The 20147-nt window shown below is 35.8% G+C and overlaps 1 protein-coding gene across 1 annotated transcript in view; it reads left to right on the top strand.

Moving 5' to 3' along the window:
* Positions 1–20147, top strand: part of TSPEAR (thrombospondin type laminin G domain and EAR repeats) — a 162471-nt gene that overhangs the window by 13385 nt on the left and 128939 nt on the right. The window contains exons 3-7 of the mRNA XM_053713340.1: positions 4349–4566; positions 10580–10818; positions 12033–12123; positions 16105–16264; positions 17549–17680. Coding sequence (XP_053569315.1) covers positions 4349–4566; positions 10580–10818; positions 12033–12123; positions 16105–16264; positions 17549–17680 — 840 coding nt within the window. The remainder of the gene's footprint in view (positions 1–4348; positions 4567–10579; positions 10819–12032; positions 12124–16104; positions 16265–17548; positions 17681–20147) is intronic.

Below are 20147 nucleotides of genomic sequence, written 5' to 3'. Positions count from 1 at the left end.
ACATATTATCTATAATATACAGGACAACTTTAGATGCAAAATATTATGGATTACTCAATGCTGTTTTTTTACTGACATAAAAGATTCTTATATGGAAACTTATTGGACATCTTTCTTCCGCCTTCTTCCTTCCTTCTTAACCCTCTCTCTCAAGTGTTTCTCCCTAAGATCTGTTTTTTCCTTTTGTTATCTTTCTTGTTACTGTATTGCAATTAGTTTGGTAGTACCTATCAGCTAGATTACGAGTTTTGAGCGATATAGGGAAATTAACGACTGCCACAAAAGTGGCGGTATTTCACCTCCCTATAGCGCTGCTATTACAGGTTTTAAAAAAGCAGTCTTGCGCGGGCGATATGGTGGCGTTAAGCTCCATACCTCACCCAAATACAAGCGCTGCTTTGACGTGCTCGTGCACGATTTCCCCATAGACATCAATGGGGAGAGCCGGCAAAAAAAAGCCTAACATCTGCGATCACGGAAAAAAAAGCTCCGTAACGCAGCCCCATTGATGTCTATGGGGAAAGAAAAAGTTAGGTTTAAACCTAACACCCTAACATAAAAACCACATCTAAACACCCCTAATCTGCCGCTCCCGATATCGCCGCAACCTACATAATGTTATTAACCCCTAATCTGCCGCCCTTAACATCGCTGCCACCTAAATAAAAATATTAATCCCTAATCTGCCGCTCCCGATATCGCCGCCACCTACATACAGTTATTAACCCCTAATCTGCCGCCCTTAACATCACCGCCACCTACATTACAGTTATTAACCCCTAATCTGCCACCCACAATGTCGCTGCCACTATACTAAAGTTATTAACCCCTAAACCTCTGGCCTCCAACATCACTAACACTAAATAAATATATTAACCCCTAAACCTAACCCTAACGTAACCCTAACCATAAGCACAACCCTAACGTAACCCTAACCCTAACACCCCCTAACTTAAATATAATTAAAATAAATCTAAATAAAAATTACAATTATTACCTAAATAATTGCTATTTAAAACTAAATACAAATTTACCTGTAAAAAAAACCTAAGCTATCTACAAAATAACTAATAGTTACATTGTAGCTATCTTAGGTTTTATTTTTATTTCACAGGTAGGTTTGTATTTATTTTAACTAGGTAGCTAGTAAATAGTTAATAACTATTTACTAACTGTCTACCTAGTTAAAATAAATACAAACTTACCTGTGAAATAAAAATAAAACCAAAGATAGCTACAATGTAACTATTAGTTATATTGTAGCTAGCTTATGTTTTTTTTTTACAGGTAAGTTTGTATTTAGTTTTCAATAGGAATTATTTAGGTAATAATGGTAAGTTTTATTTAGATTTATTTTAATTATATTTAAGTTAGGGGGTGTTAGGGTTACGTTAGGTTTAGGGTTATGCTTAGGGTTAGGGTTACGTTAGGGTTAGGTTTAGGGGTTAATATATTTGTGTAGTGATGTGGGAGGCCAGAGGTTTAGGGGTTAATAGTTTAATTTAGTATATTTCGTTGTGGGGGGCTTGCGGTTTATTGGTTAATAGGTTTATTATAGGGGCGGTGTGGGTGGACGGCAGATTAGGGGTTAATAATATTTAAATAATGTTTGCGATGCGGGAGGGCGGCGGTTTAGGGGTTAATAGGTTTATTATAGTGGCGATGATGTTGGGGAGCGGCGGAATAGGGTTTAATACATTTTAATAGTAGCGGAGATGTCCAGAGCGGCAGATTAGGGGTCAATAATTTTATTATAGTGTTTGCAATGCGGGAGGGTCTCGGTTTAGGGGTTAATAGGTAGTTTATGGTGTTAGTGTACTTTGTAACAGTTTAGTTATGAGTTTCATGCTACAGCTTTGTAGCATAAAACTCATAACTACTCACTTTAGATAGTGGTACGGATCTTGTGGTTATAGAGTGTACCACTCACTTTTTGGCCTCCCAGGCAAACTCGTAATATCGGCGCTATGAAAGTCCCATTGAAAAAGGACTTTTTTAAAAGTGCGGTACTGATGTTGCATGACGGCCAAAAAGGTGTGCGGTACACCTATACCTACAAGACTTGTAATAGCGGCGTTAGGGAAAAAGCATCGTTATGAAGCATAACAATGCTTTTTCACTCATAACGCAAAACTCGTAATCTAGCTGTATATAAATACCACAACCTATCAGCAGCTGTTAATATCTAAGGCTGCAAAGCTTATTTAGTCTATGTAGACTTACATCCATGGGTAATGCTTTCACTCTCCTCAGATAGGCAGTATTTAGTTTACAATTCCTGTTGGAACAGCTAGTCTTGTCATTTTTTCCTTGTCTATCAGGGAGTTCATAACCTTCTTTATAACTGCTTGTTGATTAATCAACTGTGGATTTATGCAAAATTCAATAAAAATGAATAATACATTTAAAAAAATAAAAAATAAAAAACACCTTATGAATGCCTTTTGGTGACTGTTAAGGCTCTAAACGGATCTGTCAGTGAACGATAATATTTATATAGAAACCATTATCTCCTTAGTTAATCTCCCAATTTCAAAATGCGAAAATTAAGGGCTAGATTACAAGTGGAGTGCTAATTTTTCGTGCATCTGTAAACAGACAAATTTGCTTGTTTACGGGCACGCAATAACTAACCAGCCACCACAAGTGGCTGGTTATTGTTACCGCAAGCTTAACAAATTAACCAGAGGTTATTTATTTTAAAGTGTGTGGGTGGGGGTGTTAGAAAAAAAACGGCACTGAAAATTTAGCGGTCTATGGGGAACTGTGTGTTCTCTATAAATATATCTGTACATGCTTTTATAGTATTATATATTATGTGTTAATATGTGTATATGCACATATAAACACATACATATATATATATATATATATATACACATATATTTAAATCTGCTGTCCATTGCTGCGCAACTTACCCCCTTCGCTGCCCTAGGTTCTCATGCCGTGTCTGATGGCATGAGAACAAGGCTCCCATTAGAGCCTATGGAATCGCACTCTCATGAGTGCAATTCTTCCGTGCAATGCAAACTTGAGGTCGCGTTCACATTGCACTTAACTTGTAACACCAGTCCAAATTTGCGTGGCATTACTAAGTAAAGCGCAAATAATGCCCTTGCGAAAGCTATATTTTGTGCTCCACTTGTAATCTAGCCCTAAACGTGCAGATTATAGGGATAGAAAACCCATTTTTTTCATGATTCAAACAGGGCATGCAATTTTAAACAACTTTCTAATTTACTTCTTTTATCAGTTTTTCTTTGTTTTCTTGGTATCTTTGGTTGAAAAACAGGTATGTAAGCTTGGGAGCCTGCCCATTTCTGGAGCACTATTTGGCAGCAGTTTTGCAAGAATGGTATCCATTTGCAAGAGCACTAGATGGCAGCCCTATTTCCTGCCATCTAGTGCTCTAGACGCCTACCTCGATATCTCTTCAACACGAATATAATGTGAACGAAGCAAATTAGAAACTTTTTTTAAATTTCTGTCTGAATCACAAAGTACAATTTTTGGGCTTCATATCTCCTTAATGACAAACAAAATAACGATACTGGGAGTTTAACAACTACATTACAGGCAGAAGGACCTGTATGTTAATTGGTCCCTTTTAATAGTATTTAATGATGCAAATATGTGACGTGTGTGTAATTAACCTGCTGTGTTCCAAAACCATAAAGATATGAATGTGTGACTTTTTAAGGGATTTGTACAGGGGCATTATCAGTATACTGGACAGGTGTTTTTGTTGGTTATGAATTTGACTAAGTTTTATTAGTGTAAAAATACTTATTATTATTTTTTTAACTTTAATTGCTTCAGCAAGTAGTGCTTGTAAAATCTGTTTGGAAAACCAATGTTACATTTGAAACATTTTTGGGTACTTGGTAAAAGTTTAAAAAGTGGGTTTTTTTGGGCGGGGTTATAAAATATTTATATCTGTGGAATTTGATAAGTGAAAAATGTGTTCTGTAAAGCTTTTCATCAAAAGATAATAGAAAAGTTCTGCCAGTAAACAATGAAAATAACTGATGTTGTCATCAAAAAGGCCTCATTTGCATGTAGATAATTACCAAACAATCATTTTTTATCAACCCATATTTAGTTAGGATCTGTAATGCAAAAACTAAATGCTCTTAAGAATTTTTGAATCAGAATGTCCATTTAAATAGATCTATTCAAACATGTAAATGTACTTAATGTAGAAAAATAGATAAATAGTAAATAGCGAATGCCACAAGATACTGCTGGAGATAAAAACTGGTTGATTAAAGACAGAGATATATAATGATAAATACATGCACAGGTCCTTTATTAGCTAAACATTTATTATATTCTCTCTCTTCTTTAGACCTGCGGCCGTTGGATATGTTATCAGAGATGCTCTCTCCCACTGGATACCTGAGCAGGGTTCGGATGGTCCAATCTAAGGGAGCCCGTGGATTTCGTTTCTCAGGCTCTCCCCATGACCTCAGCTTCCCATCATCTCGTCTCTTCCATAACTGTCATCTCTTTCCTGAGGAGTTTTCATTAGTTGTTACTGTAAAGATCCCCAATATTCCAGCTAAGGTGACGACAAAGGCACTTTATTTCACATTTTGTAGGCATTTTCTATGTCATTATACATTAATTGCAGTTTCCCATTTATTTATTTTATTATTTGCAACCTTTTTAAATATATATTTCAACCAAATAATCTGTTTTGGACATGTTGTATGATGTTGTTGCTTTTTTGTTTTAGCTTTGTTTATTGTATAAATTGGTTGCATATATTGGGGCCTAGTTATCAAGCCGTCAACCTCAAATACGCTTGAATTCCGCAACGTATTTGTGGCGAGGCTGATTCGCCTTAGTTATCAAAGGCTCGAGACCGGCAAAAGTAGAATTTTGTGACGTAAACTTCGATCCGCCGGACTCAGTCCGACACAGATCGATTCTTACGTCACTCCAGATGTTCCGCACACAAGTGCGGCACATTCTCACTACTTTTGCTAGTTATCAAAAAACTAGCAGGTACGCTCGGCACTTTTACGGCCCAGCGTACCTGGTTTTCAAACCGCCACCCCTGGAGGCGGCGGATCCCATAGGAATCAATGGGAGTCTGACCATAGCGAAAGTACAAGTTCGCTGCTGACAGACATCCCATTGATTCCTATGGGAGCTGTCTACACCTAAAACCCTAACATGTACCCCGAGTCTAAACACCGCTAATCTGACCCCCCCTACACCGCCGCAACTAAATAAAGTTATTACCCCCTAAACCGCCGCTCCCGGAGCCCACCGCAAGCTACTCTATACATATTAACCCCTAAACCGCCGCTCCCGGAGCCCACCGCAACTATAATAAATGTATTAACCCCTAAACCGCCGCTTCCTGAACCCGCCGCAGCCTATATTAAATGTATTAACCCCTATCCTGCCCCCCCTACACCGTCGCCACCTATAATAAATTTATTAACCCCTAATCTGCCCCCCCTACACCGTCGCCACCTATAATAAATTTATTAACCACTATCCTGCCCCCCACTACGCCGCCGCCACTGTAATAAAATGATTAACCCCTAAACCTAAGTCTAACCCTAACCCTAACGCCCCATAACTTAAATATTAATTAAATAAATCTAAATAAATTAACTCTTATTAACTAAATGAATCCTATTTAAAACTAAATACTTACCTTTAAAATAAACCCTAATATAGCTACAATATAAATAATAATTATATTATAGCTATCTTAGGATTTATATTTATTTTACAGGTAACTTTCAATTTATTTTAACCATGTACAATAACTATTAAATAGTTATTAACTATTTAATAGCTTACCTAGCTAAAATAAAGAGAAATGTACCTGTGAAATAAATCCTAACCTAAGTTACAATTACACCTAACACTACACTATACTTTAATAAATTATTCCTATTTAAAAATAAATACTTACCTGTAAAATAAACCCTAAGATAGCTACAATGTAATTAATAATTATATTATAGCTATCTTAGGATTTATATTTATTTTACAGGTAACTTTGTATTTATTTTAGCTAGTTAGAATAGTTATTAAATAGTTATTAACTATTTAATAACTGCCTAGCTAAAAGAAATACAAAATTACCTGTAAAATAAATCCTAACTTAAGTTACAATTAAACCTAATACTACACTATCATTAAATTAACTAAATAAACTACCTACAAATAACTACAATTAAATACAATTACATAAACTAACTAAAGTACAAAAAATAAAAAAAGCTAAGTTACAAAAAATAAAAAAGTAAGTTACAAACATGTTAAAAATATTACAACAATTTTAAGCTACTTACACCTAATCTAAGCCCCCTAATAAAATAACAAACACCCCCAAAATAAAAAAAATCCCTACCCTATTCTAAATTAAATAAATTTCAAAGCTCTTTTACCTTACCAGCCCTTAAAAGGGCCATTTGTGGGGGCATGCCCCAAAAAGTTCAGCTCTTTTGCCTGTAAAAGAAAAATACAACCCCCCCCAACATTAAAACCCACCACCCACATACCCCTAATCTAACCCAAACCCCCCTTACAAAAACCTAACACTAATCCCCTGAAGATCATCCTACCTTGAGTCGTCTTCCCTCATCCGAGCCACCGATGGAACTGAAGAGGACATCCGGAGCGGAAGAAGTTAATCCTCCAAGCGGCGCTGAAGAAATCTTCCATCCGATGAAGTCATCATCCAGGCGGCGCTGAAGAAGTCTTCTATCCGGCCGATGTCATCTTCAAAGAGGCGCTGAAGAGGTCTTCTATCCGGGCAAAGTCATCTTCCAAGCCGGGTCTTGAATCTTCCTTCCGCCGACGCGGAACCACCTTCTTCACCGACGGACTACGACGAATGACAGCTCCTTTAAGGGACGTCATCCAAGATGGCGTCCCCTCAATTCCGATTGGCTGATAGGATTCTATCAGCCAATCGGAATTAAGGTAGGAAAAATCTGATTGGCTGATGGAATCAGCCAATCAGATTGAGCTCGCATTCTATTGGCTGTTCCGATCAGCCAATAGAATGCGAGCTCAATCTGATTGGCTGATTGGATCAGCCAATCGGATTGAACTTGAATCTGATTGGCTGATTCCATCAGCCAATCAGATTTTCCTACCTTAATTCCGATTGGCTGATAGAATCCTATCAGCCAATCGGAATTGAGGGGACGCCATCTTGGATGACGTCCCTTAAAGGAGCCGTCATTCGTCGTAGTCCGTCGGTGAAGAAGGTGGTTCCGCGTCGGCGGAAGGAAGATTCAAGACCCGGCTTGGAAGATGACTTCGCCCGGATAGAAGACCTCTTCAGCGCCTCTTTGAAGATGACATCGGCCGGAGAGAAGACTTCTTCAGCGCCGCTTGGAGGATTAACTTCTTCCGCTCCGGATGTCCTCTTCAGTTCCATCGGTGGCTCGGATGAGTGAAGACGACTCAAGGTAGGATGATCTTCAGGGGATTAGTGTTAGGTTTTTGTAAGGGGGGTTTGGGTTAGATTAGGGGTATGTGGGTGGTGGGTTTTAATGTTGGGGGGGGGTTGTATTTTTCTTTTACAGGCAAAAGAGCTGAACTTTTTGGGGCATGCCCCCACAAATGGCCCTTTTAAGGGCTGGTAAGGTAAAAGAGCTTTGAAATTTATTTAATTTAGAATAGGGTAGGGATTTTTTTTATTTTGGGGGGGGGGTTTGTTATTTTATTAGGGGGCTTAGATTAGGTGTAAGTAGCTTAAAATTGTTGTAATATTTTTAACATGTTTGTAACTTACTTTTTTATTTTTTGTAACTTAGCTTTTTTTATTTTTTTGTACTTTAGTTAGTTTATGTAATTGTATTTAATTGTAGTTATTTGTAGGTAGTTTATTTAGTTAATTTAATGATAGTGTAGTATTAGGTTTAATTGTAACTTAAGTTAGGATTTATTTTACAGGTAATTTTGTATTTCTTTTAGCTAGGTAGTTATTAAATAATTAATAACTATTTAATAACTATTCTAACTAGCTAAAATAAATACAAAGTTACCTGTAAAATAAATATAAATCCTAAGATAGCTATAATATAATTATTAATTACATTGTAGCTATCTTAGGGTTTATTTTACAGGTAAGTATTTATTTTTAAATAGTAATAATTTATTAAAGTATAGTGTAGTGTTAGGTGTAATTGTAACTTAGGTTAGGATTTATTTCACAGGTACATTTCTCTTTATTTTAGCTAGGTAAGCTATTAAATAGTTAATAACTATTTAATAGTTATTGTACATGGTTAAAATAAATTGAAAGTTACCTGTAAAATAAATATAAATCCTAAGATAGCTATAATATAATTATTATTTATATTGTAGCTATATTAGGGTTTATTTTAAAGGTAAGTATTTAGTTTTAAATAGGATTCATTTAGTTAATAAGAGTTAATTTATTTAGATTTATTTAATTAATATTTAAGTTAGGGGGGCGTTAGGGTTAGGGTTAGACTTAGGTTTAGGGGTTAATCATTTTATTACAGTGGCGGCGGCGTAGTGGGGGGCAGGATAGGGGTTAATAAATTTATTATAGGTGGCGACGGTGTATGGGGGGGCAGATTAGGGGTTAATACATTTATTATAGGTGGCGACGGTGTAGGGGGGGCAGGATAGGGGTTAATAGGTTTAATATAGGTTGCGGCGGGTTCATGGAGCGGCGGTTTAGGGGTTAAACTATTTATTTAGTTGCGGAGAGGTGCGGGATCAGCAGGATAGGGGTTAATAATTTTATAATAGAGGGCGACGGTATAGGGGGGGCAGGATAGGGGTTACTAGGTATAATGTAGGTGGCAGCGGTGTCCGGGAGCGGCGGTTTAGGGGTTAATACATTTATAAGAGTTGCGGCGGGGTCTAGGAGCGGCGGTTTAGGGGTTAATACATTTATAAGAGTTGCGGCAGGGTCTAGGAGCGGCGGTTTAGGGGTTAGTAACTTTATTTAGTTGCGGGGGGCTCCGGGGGCGCCGGTATAGGGGGTAGAACAGTGTAGTTTAGTGTGAGTGCTTAGTGACAGGCTAGCAATAAAGCTGGGAAAAAGCCGAAGGGCAGCGAGATCGGATGAGTGATAACTGTCACAGTCCGCTGCTCATCGCCCCGCAGCTTTTTGACAGCTTTATTTGATAACTTAGGCGTATTTTTTCAGGTCCGCGGCGGCGAAGGTAGGCGAGCTTAGGCGGACGTATTGGGCCGGCGAAGCCAGAAAAGTAGACGGCTTGATAACTACCCCCCATTGTCAAATAATAACTGGTTAAATAAAGTATTTTTTAAAGAAAGTGCTTTTTATTACTGTTATCCTTTTTTAATATAAATGAAATATATATAAAATACAAAACCTCGCCTTATCTACTCTGACTATTTTTTAAGCTTGTGATCATATTTAAAGGAATATAATGATATAAAAAAGGAATGACTGTAAATTGTGTCACTAAAAAAAATTAAACCATTTCAACTTCAAACCATAACCAATTTGGAATCTTGTCTCCCTGAACCCTAATTCATATGACATCCTGTACAGATACCCTATATTAGAAACACAGGGTTTAACTAAAGGATCATTTCTGTAAGAACCATAGAAGAACCAGACTTGACCAATATCAAGAATGCCTGTTGTATTCTTATTTGGTTCTATAACCATGGTTATATTAGTAGCACTTTCATTGGGGCTGTATGCAACACGAAGCTGCTCATGTGAAACACAGGTTATATGGTTTTGAATTTTGAATATATATATTGTCTTGTGGCATTTTATTTCATAGAGTAATATGCTCTCAGTAGCACTGAGAGTGTTTAATTATGGTCTCTCGGTTTAAGTATCCTATTGTTATTGGCTTCCATCTTTCACTACATTTATGAACTTTCTCATTTCGTTTTACAAGTTCTTGAACCTTTCGTGAATCAGGTGTTAAGCTCTACCCTACCCGCATTTTCATTTAAATGTAATGTTCTGCAACTTGTAGTTTTTGAAAGAAAATAATTGTCTTGGAGTATGGTACTAAGCTCTGCCTCTTTTTTTAAAGTCAATGGGAGCCAAAAATATAATTCTACTGTCGTAGTTCGGCAAGGAGGAACAAAACATTTTTGCATTTTTCATGTTAATTTAATTTTAAACAGTTTTTACTTTAAGACAAAAATATATTCTGACACGTATAAGTGCTGCTATTTCATTTGCATGCAAAAAAATCTTTGTGTACAATGTCCCATTAACCAATATCAATGTGACCTTAGTTTTAACCTCAGAGTCCATAACCTTCATGGGAGACTTTGCAGTCCCTTCATTTATTGCTTTTAGGTAATTTTTAAACATTGATTGCCATTCCATTACACTCTCTGACATAATTACAGATACAACTAGAAAACTTACCTAGAGCTATGCAATTATTTTCTAAAATGCTTCATGGTTACAAAAAATGCCTCACACTAAACTGTGTAATTACTGTGAGGTGTTACCATGAGATGTGTAATCAACTTCAAAGTATTTTTTTTCCTGACAGGTAAATGATGCAGGATTCCTTTGCTTTTTTTCATAATATTAACCCAAAATTATGACTTATTGCAGAAAAACGAGTACCTGTTTACTGTAATCACAGAGAGGAGCCGACATGTTCTCCTGGGTATTCGATTCTCAGAGAAAAAGCTCCACTTTCTGTTCTGGAGTCCTGAGTACACCAATGGATGGCAGAGTAAAGTCACTTTCCGAGGAGTTTCACTGGCCGACAACCAATGGCACACGTTTATCATAGCTGTATCTGGAACCTCTGTCTCTCTCACTGTAGACTGCAATGTTCCCTTGGAAGTGTAAGTATACTGTATAATACTAGCAGTGCTGTGTAGTGCTTTATCTTATATTTGGAGCACAATGCAACATTACCTTTAGCACAATAAAGGATCTTAGCTTTTTAAATAGATATTTCTTGAACAAATGGTAATTGTGTTACTAAAATACCTATTCATCACTAATTTATTCTGTTGCATCTCCTGCAAGTGTGTGTGCACCCAAAATATAGTGTTTTTTTTTCTTTGGGTATTTTATTAATAGGATACTGCTTGATTTTTCAGGCATCCTTATTATATGTTTCTTTACATTCGTCAACAGTGTCATGTTACTTCTCATTTCAAATAAGGGGTCTCATGCATATGTGGGTTGATTAATAAGGGCGAGAAGGGTTTATCTAGTGCCCCTACATGTAATACTTTAATATTGACTTTCCTATACCTTTTTATATAAATATCTCAAATTTAAACTTTAAAACATGTCCATTATCAAAATTATGTTATGTACTTTTACTACACTACTGGGAACTAGATGGTGATTGGTGGCTACACATATTGGGCCAGATTACAAGTGGAGCAGTATTTAATTTTTCCGCTCGAGAGAAACAGTTAACCAAAGCTCTAAGGTTGCGCTAACCCAACGCAGGTTAAATTCAAATGCGCTCAAGTGATCATGTTTACTTTCAACCCATGGCACGCAAATTGCCGCGATAAACCCCTTATCGCTCGCGCTTAACTGTTAATAGTAGTGCATCGCTGCTCCAGAGCTGAATTTAACTACTTTTTTAATCTGTTTGCAGGTGTTAAACACATAGCTATATACAAGCAATAATAAAATACTCTATTATATTAGAACATTTTATTTTTGTATTCCTTTAAGTGACAGTAATATTGTATAGTGAATGATTTCTAGAGGGAGATAATAGCAACATTTTTTTTTTTTTTAAAAGAATCCCTTCTTTTCAACAAATAAGGCCCATGATTCAAGTCCACATCTACATCATATTATTGACTAGGAATGGAAAAGCATTATAGTGCCCATTTCTTGTGTTGTTCTGTGCTATAAATTCATCTTTCCATTCATAAGGAATAGGCTTAACAGAATGATGTACATTTTTGATAATCTACTGACTAGTTTAACGAGATGAGGACACCTTTTATTGAGATGAATATATTAAAAAATGAGTTGTATCTGTTCTTATGCATGAAGCCACATTCATGAATTTTTCTGTTTCTAGAGTCCTGGAGAAGCCATTCCCTACCAGATTAAACACCACCAACTCCTCAATTTACATTGGAAGCAGAAGACGTCAAAAAGGTTTTTTTTCTGTAAGTATTAAACTGTTTGGTATTAATAGAAATAAATACTATACACTATGGCCTACATTGCCTATTGTGTGTTAACATTGCTTGAGCGAATTCAATAGTGTTTCTTTTTTAACACGCCTATTCATTTATTTTTTAAAGCTTGACCAATAGTCTAGGGCACATTATCATCAGCATGTCAGATAGCATGGGTGCGCTAAATCTCTCACATGATCAGTTTCTATGGGAGTACACAATAAAATTCATGTCAGATACTGTGCAACTACTATGCAGATTTTGCGCTAAACCACGCTAAATCGATGGTGCGCAAGTAGTGGAGTTCTTCATCTAGTTCTCTGTTATACTATTAGTAATAATGATTTACTTTAGGCTTTGAATAACAGTAAATTTTACAGCAGTATTTTGGATTTCACTCAAGAGAAACACTTAACTTACCACTTATAACACAATCATAATGAATGTGCTACTCGCAATCCCTGCGCTATCCATTAAAATTATAAGGCAAAAAAATTATCTGCTGAGTTTGTTAATTTAGTAGATTGTGATACCTTTTAATGGATTTACAAAATCAAGGTGATTTTATTCCATAAGTTTTCTTGACCTCACGGGTCTCTTCTTCAGGTGAAGAAGAGAAGAGACCTGTGAGGTCTTGAAAGCTTGTGGAATAAAAAAAACATTGACTTTTTTTTTCCTTTAAAAGGTATCCCAATCTACTAAAGGAACATTCTCAGTGGGAACAATAGGACAAGAACTATTTTTCTGCTCAGTTTAAAATGCTTTTGTTAAAATATTTAATCATCAAATTGTAATATCAGATTGTGTGTTATTATTTGCATGAGGTCATGCAGAATATAATGTAGCCTGTGCTATCAATTGTGCCTCACTTTTAATATAGCCCTGTGTTGTTTAATATGTAATAAAGTAAATAAAAATATTATCAAATACTTTTTGCATGTTTGATCTCAGGTAAACATGAGGTATGACTAGATGTATGACTAGATGTATGACTAGAGGCATGGCTAAATGTATGGCTAGAGGTATGGCTAGATGTATGACTAGAGGCATGACTAGAGACATTACTAGAGGCATTTACTAGATGTATGACTAGATGTATGACTAGAGGCATGGCTAAATGTATGGCTAGAGGTATGGCTAGATGTATGACTAGAGGCATGATGACTAGAGGCATTACTAGAGGCATTTACTAGATGTATGACTAAATTTATGACTAGAGGCATGACTAGAGGTATGACTAGAGTTATGACTAGAGGTATGACAAAATTTACAAAATCAAGGTGATTTTATTCCATAAGTTTTCTTGACCTCACATGTCTCTTCTTCAGGTGAAGAAGAGAAGAGGCCTGCGAGGTCTTGAAAGCTTGTGGAATAATTTTTTTTTTTACTTTTTTGGTCCTTTAAAAGGTATCCCAATCTACTAAAGGAACATTCTCAGTGGGAACAATAGGACAAGAACTATTTTTCTGCTGAGTTTAAAATGCTTTTGTTAAAATATTTAATCATCAAGTTGTAATATCAGATTGTGTGTTGTTCTTTGCATGTGCTATCGATTGCGCCTCACTTTTAATATAGCCCTGTGTTGTTTAATATGTAATAAAGTAAATAAAAATATTATCAAATACTTTTTGCATGTTTGATCTCAGGTAAACATGAGGTATGACTAGAGGTATTACTAGAGGTATGACTAAGGGCAGGACTAGATGTATGACTAGAGGTATGACTAGAGGCATGACTAGATGTATGACTAGATGTATGACTAGATGTATGACTAGATGTATGGCTAGAGGTATGACTAGAGGCATGACTAGATGTATGGCTAGAGGCATGACTAGATGTATGGCTAGAGGTATGACTAGATGTATGACTAGAGGTATGACTAGAGGCATTACTAGAGGCATTACTAGATGTATGACTAAATGTATGACTAGAGGCATGACTAGAGGTATGACTAAAGTTATGACTAGAGGTATGACTAGAGTCATATAAATAAATGGGGGGAGGACTTTAATAACATACTTTCATTTGATGATATGTGACTTTGAATGTAGTCATGTCCTTTTATATACCAAGCTTTTCACACCAGCCTGTTTTATCTTATATGTAGCTTATTTCATAAAGTTCACTCATTTCTTCATTCTTTATTAAATTAATTGTATAGAATAATACAGAAACCTGAGAGATTGTAGTTTTACCCAGTGACTTTTCTAAAAACTAAGGGCTAGATTACAAATAGAGTGCTAATTAGTGCTCCTGATCGAGCGCTGATACCACTGAAAGTAAACTTGTAACAGACAGGTTAGAGTGCATATTACAAGTTGAAAGTAAAAGTTAGTAAGCGGGCGAAACCCGATGCTCTACCTTGATAATGACCGCATTAACATCTTCTCCCCTTAAACTTCAATGGAACGCGCAGGCTGAAAAAAAATCCTAATACTTATCACCCGAGCGCTATTTTACATTGCAATGTTCTTCACATAGAAGAAAATTTTCTTTTTCTTTTTAAAAATGTATTTATTTATATATGATTTTTTTTATGTAAAATAGATATACTGTATGTACCTATATATCTATATGAATATATATTAGTATATATATATATAAATAAATATTAAGAAATAAAAAGAACATTTTCTCCTATGTGAAGAACATTGGAATGTAAAATATGTGCATATAAAACACATTAAGACAAATAAATATTAATATTTAATAAAAACATTTTTGTAATGTTTTCAGGTACCTGATATACACACCCATACACATATTTAGACATGTATATACACATTATAGCCCTTACCAGTTAAATACCTTATCACATACCATATACCTTTTACCACTTTTTATCACATAGTGTATATATGATTGTAATACATTAATTAAATGGGTTTTTTTTGTGTTTAGTGTAACATTTCTTTTCCCCCCTAAACCTTTATACAAATTTAGAGCATTTCTTCTAACGTAAAATACAAAGTGGAACTAACATGTATACCAGGGATTCCGTGCACCCAAGAAACCCACTGGCCTTATGATATGACGCAGTCTCTTTCACTGGTGCAGATCATATCAATCTTTCCAGTTGTATTGTTTTTTTTCTCTCTTGGATACAATTGATGGTTTGGGATATTTTAAGAATGTATGACTGTGCTCCCCTGTATGACTGTGCTCATTTTTCCATTGTAAGTGAGTGCATTCCTACCCGGGACTTACACACACACAATATATATATGTTTGTAAATATATGGCTGCGGGTATGTGGAGAACATACAGTTCTGAAGATACACCTGTGTTCATTCTTCAGCAATAGATTTTCTAAGTAATCGATATGGTATAAACTTCTTTCAAGCAAATTACTACAAAATATGAATTACCTCTGAGCCATGCTCAGCTAAATTTTTTATGTCCTAGGCACTGGAAATCTGCCTTCCCCTTGATCCTCCTAAATTTAGCCTCAGGCTAGGAATGCACAGAGGGTCAAGTAACCCACTAGACATCACTGAATTGCAATAATATTAATAAATAGAAAACTTTGGAGTGCAAAGGCCATATAATTGGCCCTCCGATATTGCTGACTTCAATAAATCCTATTACCGTAGCCACAGATCTAGTTAGTATAACACTCACTCTTGCATTGTTTTATCACTGTGAGCCTTGTGCTTCTCTATTGTATAAGTCAAAGTCAAACATTTTAACTGCAATCCTGAGTGGTATTTTAATTATGTGTTTAACTCCTTTGCAGGGGTTACAGGACCACTATTTTTAAGATTGCATGCTCTAATGAATTAGAACATATAATTTTTCAACCAAAATGGCCTTTTAAATAATTTTCATTTTGGCTTAGATTTTGCATATAATCTTTCATTTGTAAAAATGGTTTCTCTATGTTTATTTGGTTAAATATAAACAGTATATTGTCTGTGCGTGCAGCATATGTACAAGACACGTTTTGAAGTATTGATGTCTGATTTCCAGGGCTTATTGAGGCAACTCGTTCTCCTACCTGGATCTGATGCTACTTCTCGGATATGTACAAATACCAAACCAAGGCTTGCAGAGCTGTCCATCCCCGAGGTGCTGAAGGAGCTTCCAGTCAAATCTGATGACCATGGAGTTCATTTAATGTATCCCTTTGGTTAGTGGGAAAAGCACACTATTGATTGACAAATCAACTGCAACTATGTAGTATTGCATAAGCAATTACTATTTAGGTTTGCAGACATTTTGTTAACTATATTTCAATATTTGTTTTCAGGCTACTGGAGCCAATTTATAAATGCAATGCTGGGGAAAGACTTTTGTTCCACCTGTAATAAACACGTTGTCTAATGTTAGCTCTGGGTAGTGATCAAAGTAAGCAGTTTTCATGCGTTATTGCTATTCAGTGTGTTCACAAAGCTTCCAGGCCTGTTATGATTATTATCAAACTACAGAAGTCGCTTTGTCACTTCAGTCCCAGAACTCACAAATGTGACAGGTGTGATACCTAAGGCTCCACATGTATTATGACTTTTAACATTTTCTAAGCTTTAGATAACTTATTTTTCATAAAAATGTTTGTAATGAAGTATTACTGTGTTTATCCTTCCCCCTCCCCAATTCCTCAAATTGTATAAAGTGTGTGTTTGAACCCTGGAGGTTTTCTGCAACGCTTTTACAATAGTTACAGTGCAGTCTGACCTGTCCCTTGTTTGGGAGGCATCATTTTTCCTAAGTGTATGTGTTTCTATTTATGTTAGGATCAATTGTGCAATATTAAAGGGACACTGAACCCAAATTTTTTCTTTTGTGATTCAGATAGATCATGGACATGTCAGCAACTTTCTAATTTACTCCTATTATAAATTTTCCTTCGTTCTCTTGCTATCTTTATTTGAAAAAGAAGGCATCTAAGGCTTTTTTGGTTCAGACTCTGGACAGCACTTTTTTTATTGGTGGATGAATTTATCCACCAATCAGCATGAACAATCCAGGTTGTTCACCAAAAAATGGGCTGGCATCTAAACTTTCATTCTTGCGTTTCAAATAAAGATACCAAGAGAATTAAGAAAAGTTGATAATAGGAGTAAATTAGAAAGTTGCTTAAAACTTCATGCTCTATCTGAATAACGAAAGAAAAAAATTGGGTTTAGTTCCCCTTTAATATATGTGCTATGTTTGTTAAAGTGGCGTTTAAATTAAACAAAAATGTTGAAAATAAATTCTAGTGAGATATCTCACATGAACAACCTGGAAACCCCTTTTTTTAAAAAAAAGAAAATACTTTTCTGTGATCCATTCAGTCATAAATATTTAAAAAAAATGCCTGTTTGGACAAGCATGCAATTAAATGTTATTGCTATTTCCATAATGATTTGCATTAAATATAATTTACTGCAGAGTGCTGCGCTAACCTGTCTGCTTTTGCTGTTTTGTCCAGAAGCTGATATGAAGGTTACGTTGGGTCCAAAGCCCCCTTGCACTGATAACGAAATGTCTCAGTTCTGGATGGATACATCACTCAGAGGAATCTTCTTGTGTGATGGAGTCAAATGGATCCCAGTACTTGAAAGTAAGCAAGTGCATCAAGTGTATGCAATCTGAGATACATGTCTAAATGTAAGAGATAGTTTTGCAGTTTAACAAACCAACATAAGCTCCTATTTACAATTATATTTCTGGGAACCAAGTCTGAACTATTTGTTATCAGTTCCCATGAAAGACACCATAATGACATTTTAATAAACCATTTATTATAATGGCTACATTTTAGTTCCATGATTAGAAGCTGACCACTGTTGGTTAGTTACAGCACACTATATAGTAACTAACACTATATAGTATAAAGTAATCAAATTAAACTGTAATTTAGTAATTGACAAATACACACAATAAAAATAAAATGCAATAGCATTTACTTTGAATTTGAAATGAGCAGGATAATATTTTCTGGCATTTTACAGCTAATCACAAAATGCATACATGTATATAATGTGTAGTTTTGCACATGCTCAGTAGGAGCAGGTGCCTCATAAAGTGTGCATATAAAATAATGTGCATGTTTTGATAATGGAAGTAATTGGAATGTTTTTGTATTTTTGCATGTTTTATCTGAATCAGGAAACTTAAATTTTGACTGTAGTGGCCCTTTAAGAATAAATTCCTCTATATGGGCTGACCTTTGTTAAGTATTTTCTCCCTAAAAACTGAAAGTAGTATGCAATGCATGTTTGTTCTCATCTTATACTGAAGTATCCACTGTTCAGGGCTGCCACTAGAAATTTTGGGGCCCCTTACTAGACCATTGAGCACCCCCCCCTTGACCTGTGGAAATGTTGTAAAAGTAATATCACATATACACAGAAATATACACAAATCTCACACACACATAGACACACCCACCCTCAGTTATGCACTCCAATACATTGGCACAGAAACACTCAGACTTTCACACACACACACATTGAAATTGAAAGGAGTTTGCATTGGTTCCGCCTATACAGCACATAGTTTATAATATTGCCAAAGAATAGCATAATATAACCCTCAAAATGGATAATGAATTGTTTACTGTTAATATTATATTCTAGGCCATTGGAACTTGTAGTATAAGCATGAGATATTTGTTAAGAGGGGGGAATCCTTTGTAGAATTCTCTTTGAATAGTAGCAATACAAATATTTATTTTAAATATGATAGCTTTAGCTTGAAGACTAAAAAACGATGTCTAAACTTCAGTTACATTTTATGCAGATGTGAACTAGAGATCCCATAACATGTTAATGATATCTCACTTGCTTTCTACCAAAAGATAAAAAGTCCCAAATTTTAACATTTGTTAATAAGAAAAAATATAGCTAACATGAAAGATCTATGAGCCAATGAAAAACATTGACGCGTTCTGTAGTATAATATTTATGTTGCACTGTGGCATTTGTCCCAAAAGCATAATTGAGCCGCACATCTCCTCCTGGGCACCCAGTGCGTTTTGGAACACTGCAGGGCAAATAGTCTTTGTTTATTTAATCTTAATGAAAATCTAATTATTCTTAGCAGCTTAAGTGTCCGTTTTTGTGGCAAGAGAAAGGAATTAAAGGCTTACTTTCTACTTTAGACCCTTTTTATCTTAATCATGGTGCGGCACACCCTGAGGTTAATGTTTTTAGTAACCTACAACTGAAGAGGAGATCACATAGCTTTCATCCAAAGAGTCTATCAAATAAGTGGTGCTGCTCTTAATTTAGATTCGTAGAAATTAGTCACGATCAATGAACAGTTCTCATTGGCTTTTATTATATAAATAACTTTGGTAAAATTGTATGATAAAGCAATGATATTCTATATATTACTTAAAAAACTTATAATGCAGATCTACTTTATTAAAGCTTTTTTTGTTGTTAAACTTTAGTCATTTTCTCCCCAAATCAAAAGTATGTCATCAATCACCACTATCTATACCAATCTCGTCATGGGTGTTGGGGGGGGGGGGGGTTAAAAGGGGAAAATGCCCTTCTTATGGAGTTTTGCTTTTTATACCTAAGAACAGTATAAGCCCACTGGAGTTGCCTTTCCATAGTGATGTGCAGCCCATGCATATAACAGTGCCACCCCTCTCAAAATTTATGGGGTTGCCCATAATTTCCACTGTACATTATCTGTTTTTTTGCTCACCTATTCATGTCTTCTCTTCACTATGAATTTTACCTAAAGTGAATTTAAATTTTGATGATAAAGTGCCTGATTTTTAAAAATTTGATTGAAAACAGGGGCACTTTAATTCATCAAAATTTACTTTTCACTCGTGTTGTGAAAATACTTTCCTTTAAATCTTGACACTCGCTCCAGCTTCCCCTGGTCGTCGCAAGCCTCTTCCTACATCAGAAATGACGGATCGATCATCCTCCAATCATGGCTTCTCCCCCGGGGGAATCAGTGTCTGATTCACCGCTGTGATAGGAGGAAGTTGGATTCCTTATTTTAGACCCAGGAAGAGGCTTTGCAATGGGGCGGAGGAAGCGATGCAGCGGCTGTCAAGATTA

Source organism: Bombina bombina, chromosome 1 (genome assembly GCF_027579735.1).
Source record: "Bombina bombina isolate aBomBom1 chromosome 1, aBomBom1.pri, whole genome shotgun sequence".
Lineage (NCBI taxonomy): Eukaryota > Metazoa > Chordata > Amphibia > Anura > Bombinatoridae > Bombina > Bombina bombina.
This window is presented reverse-complemented; position numbering and strand designations above follow the sequence as displayed.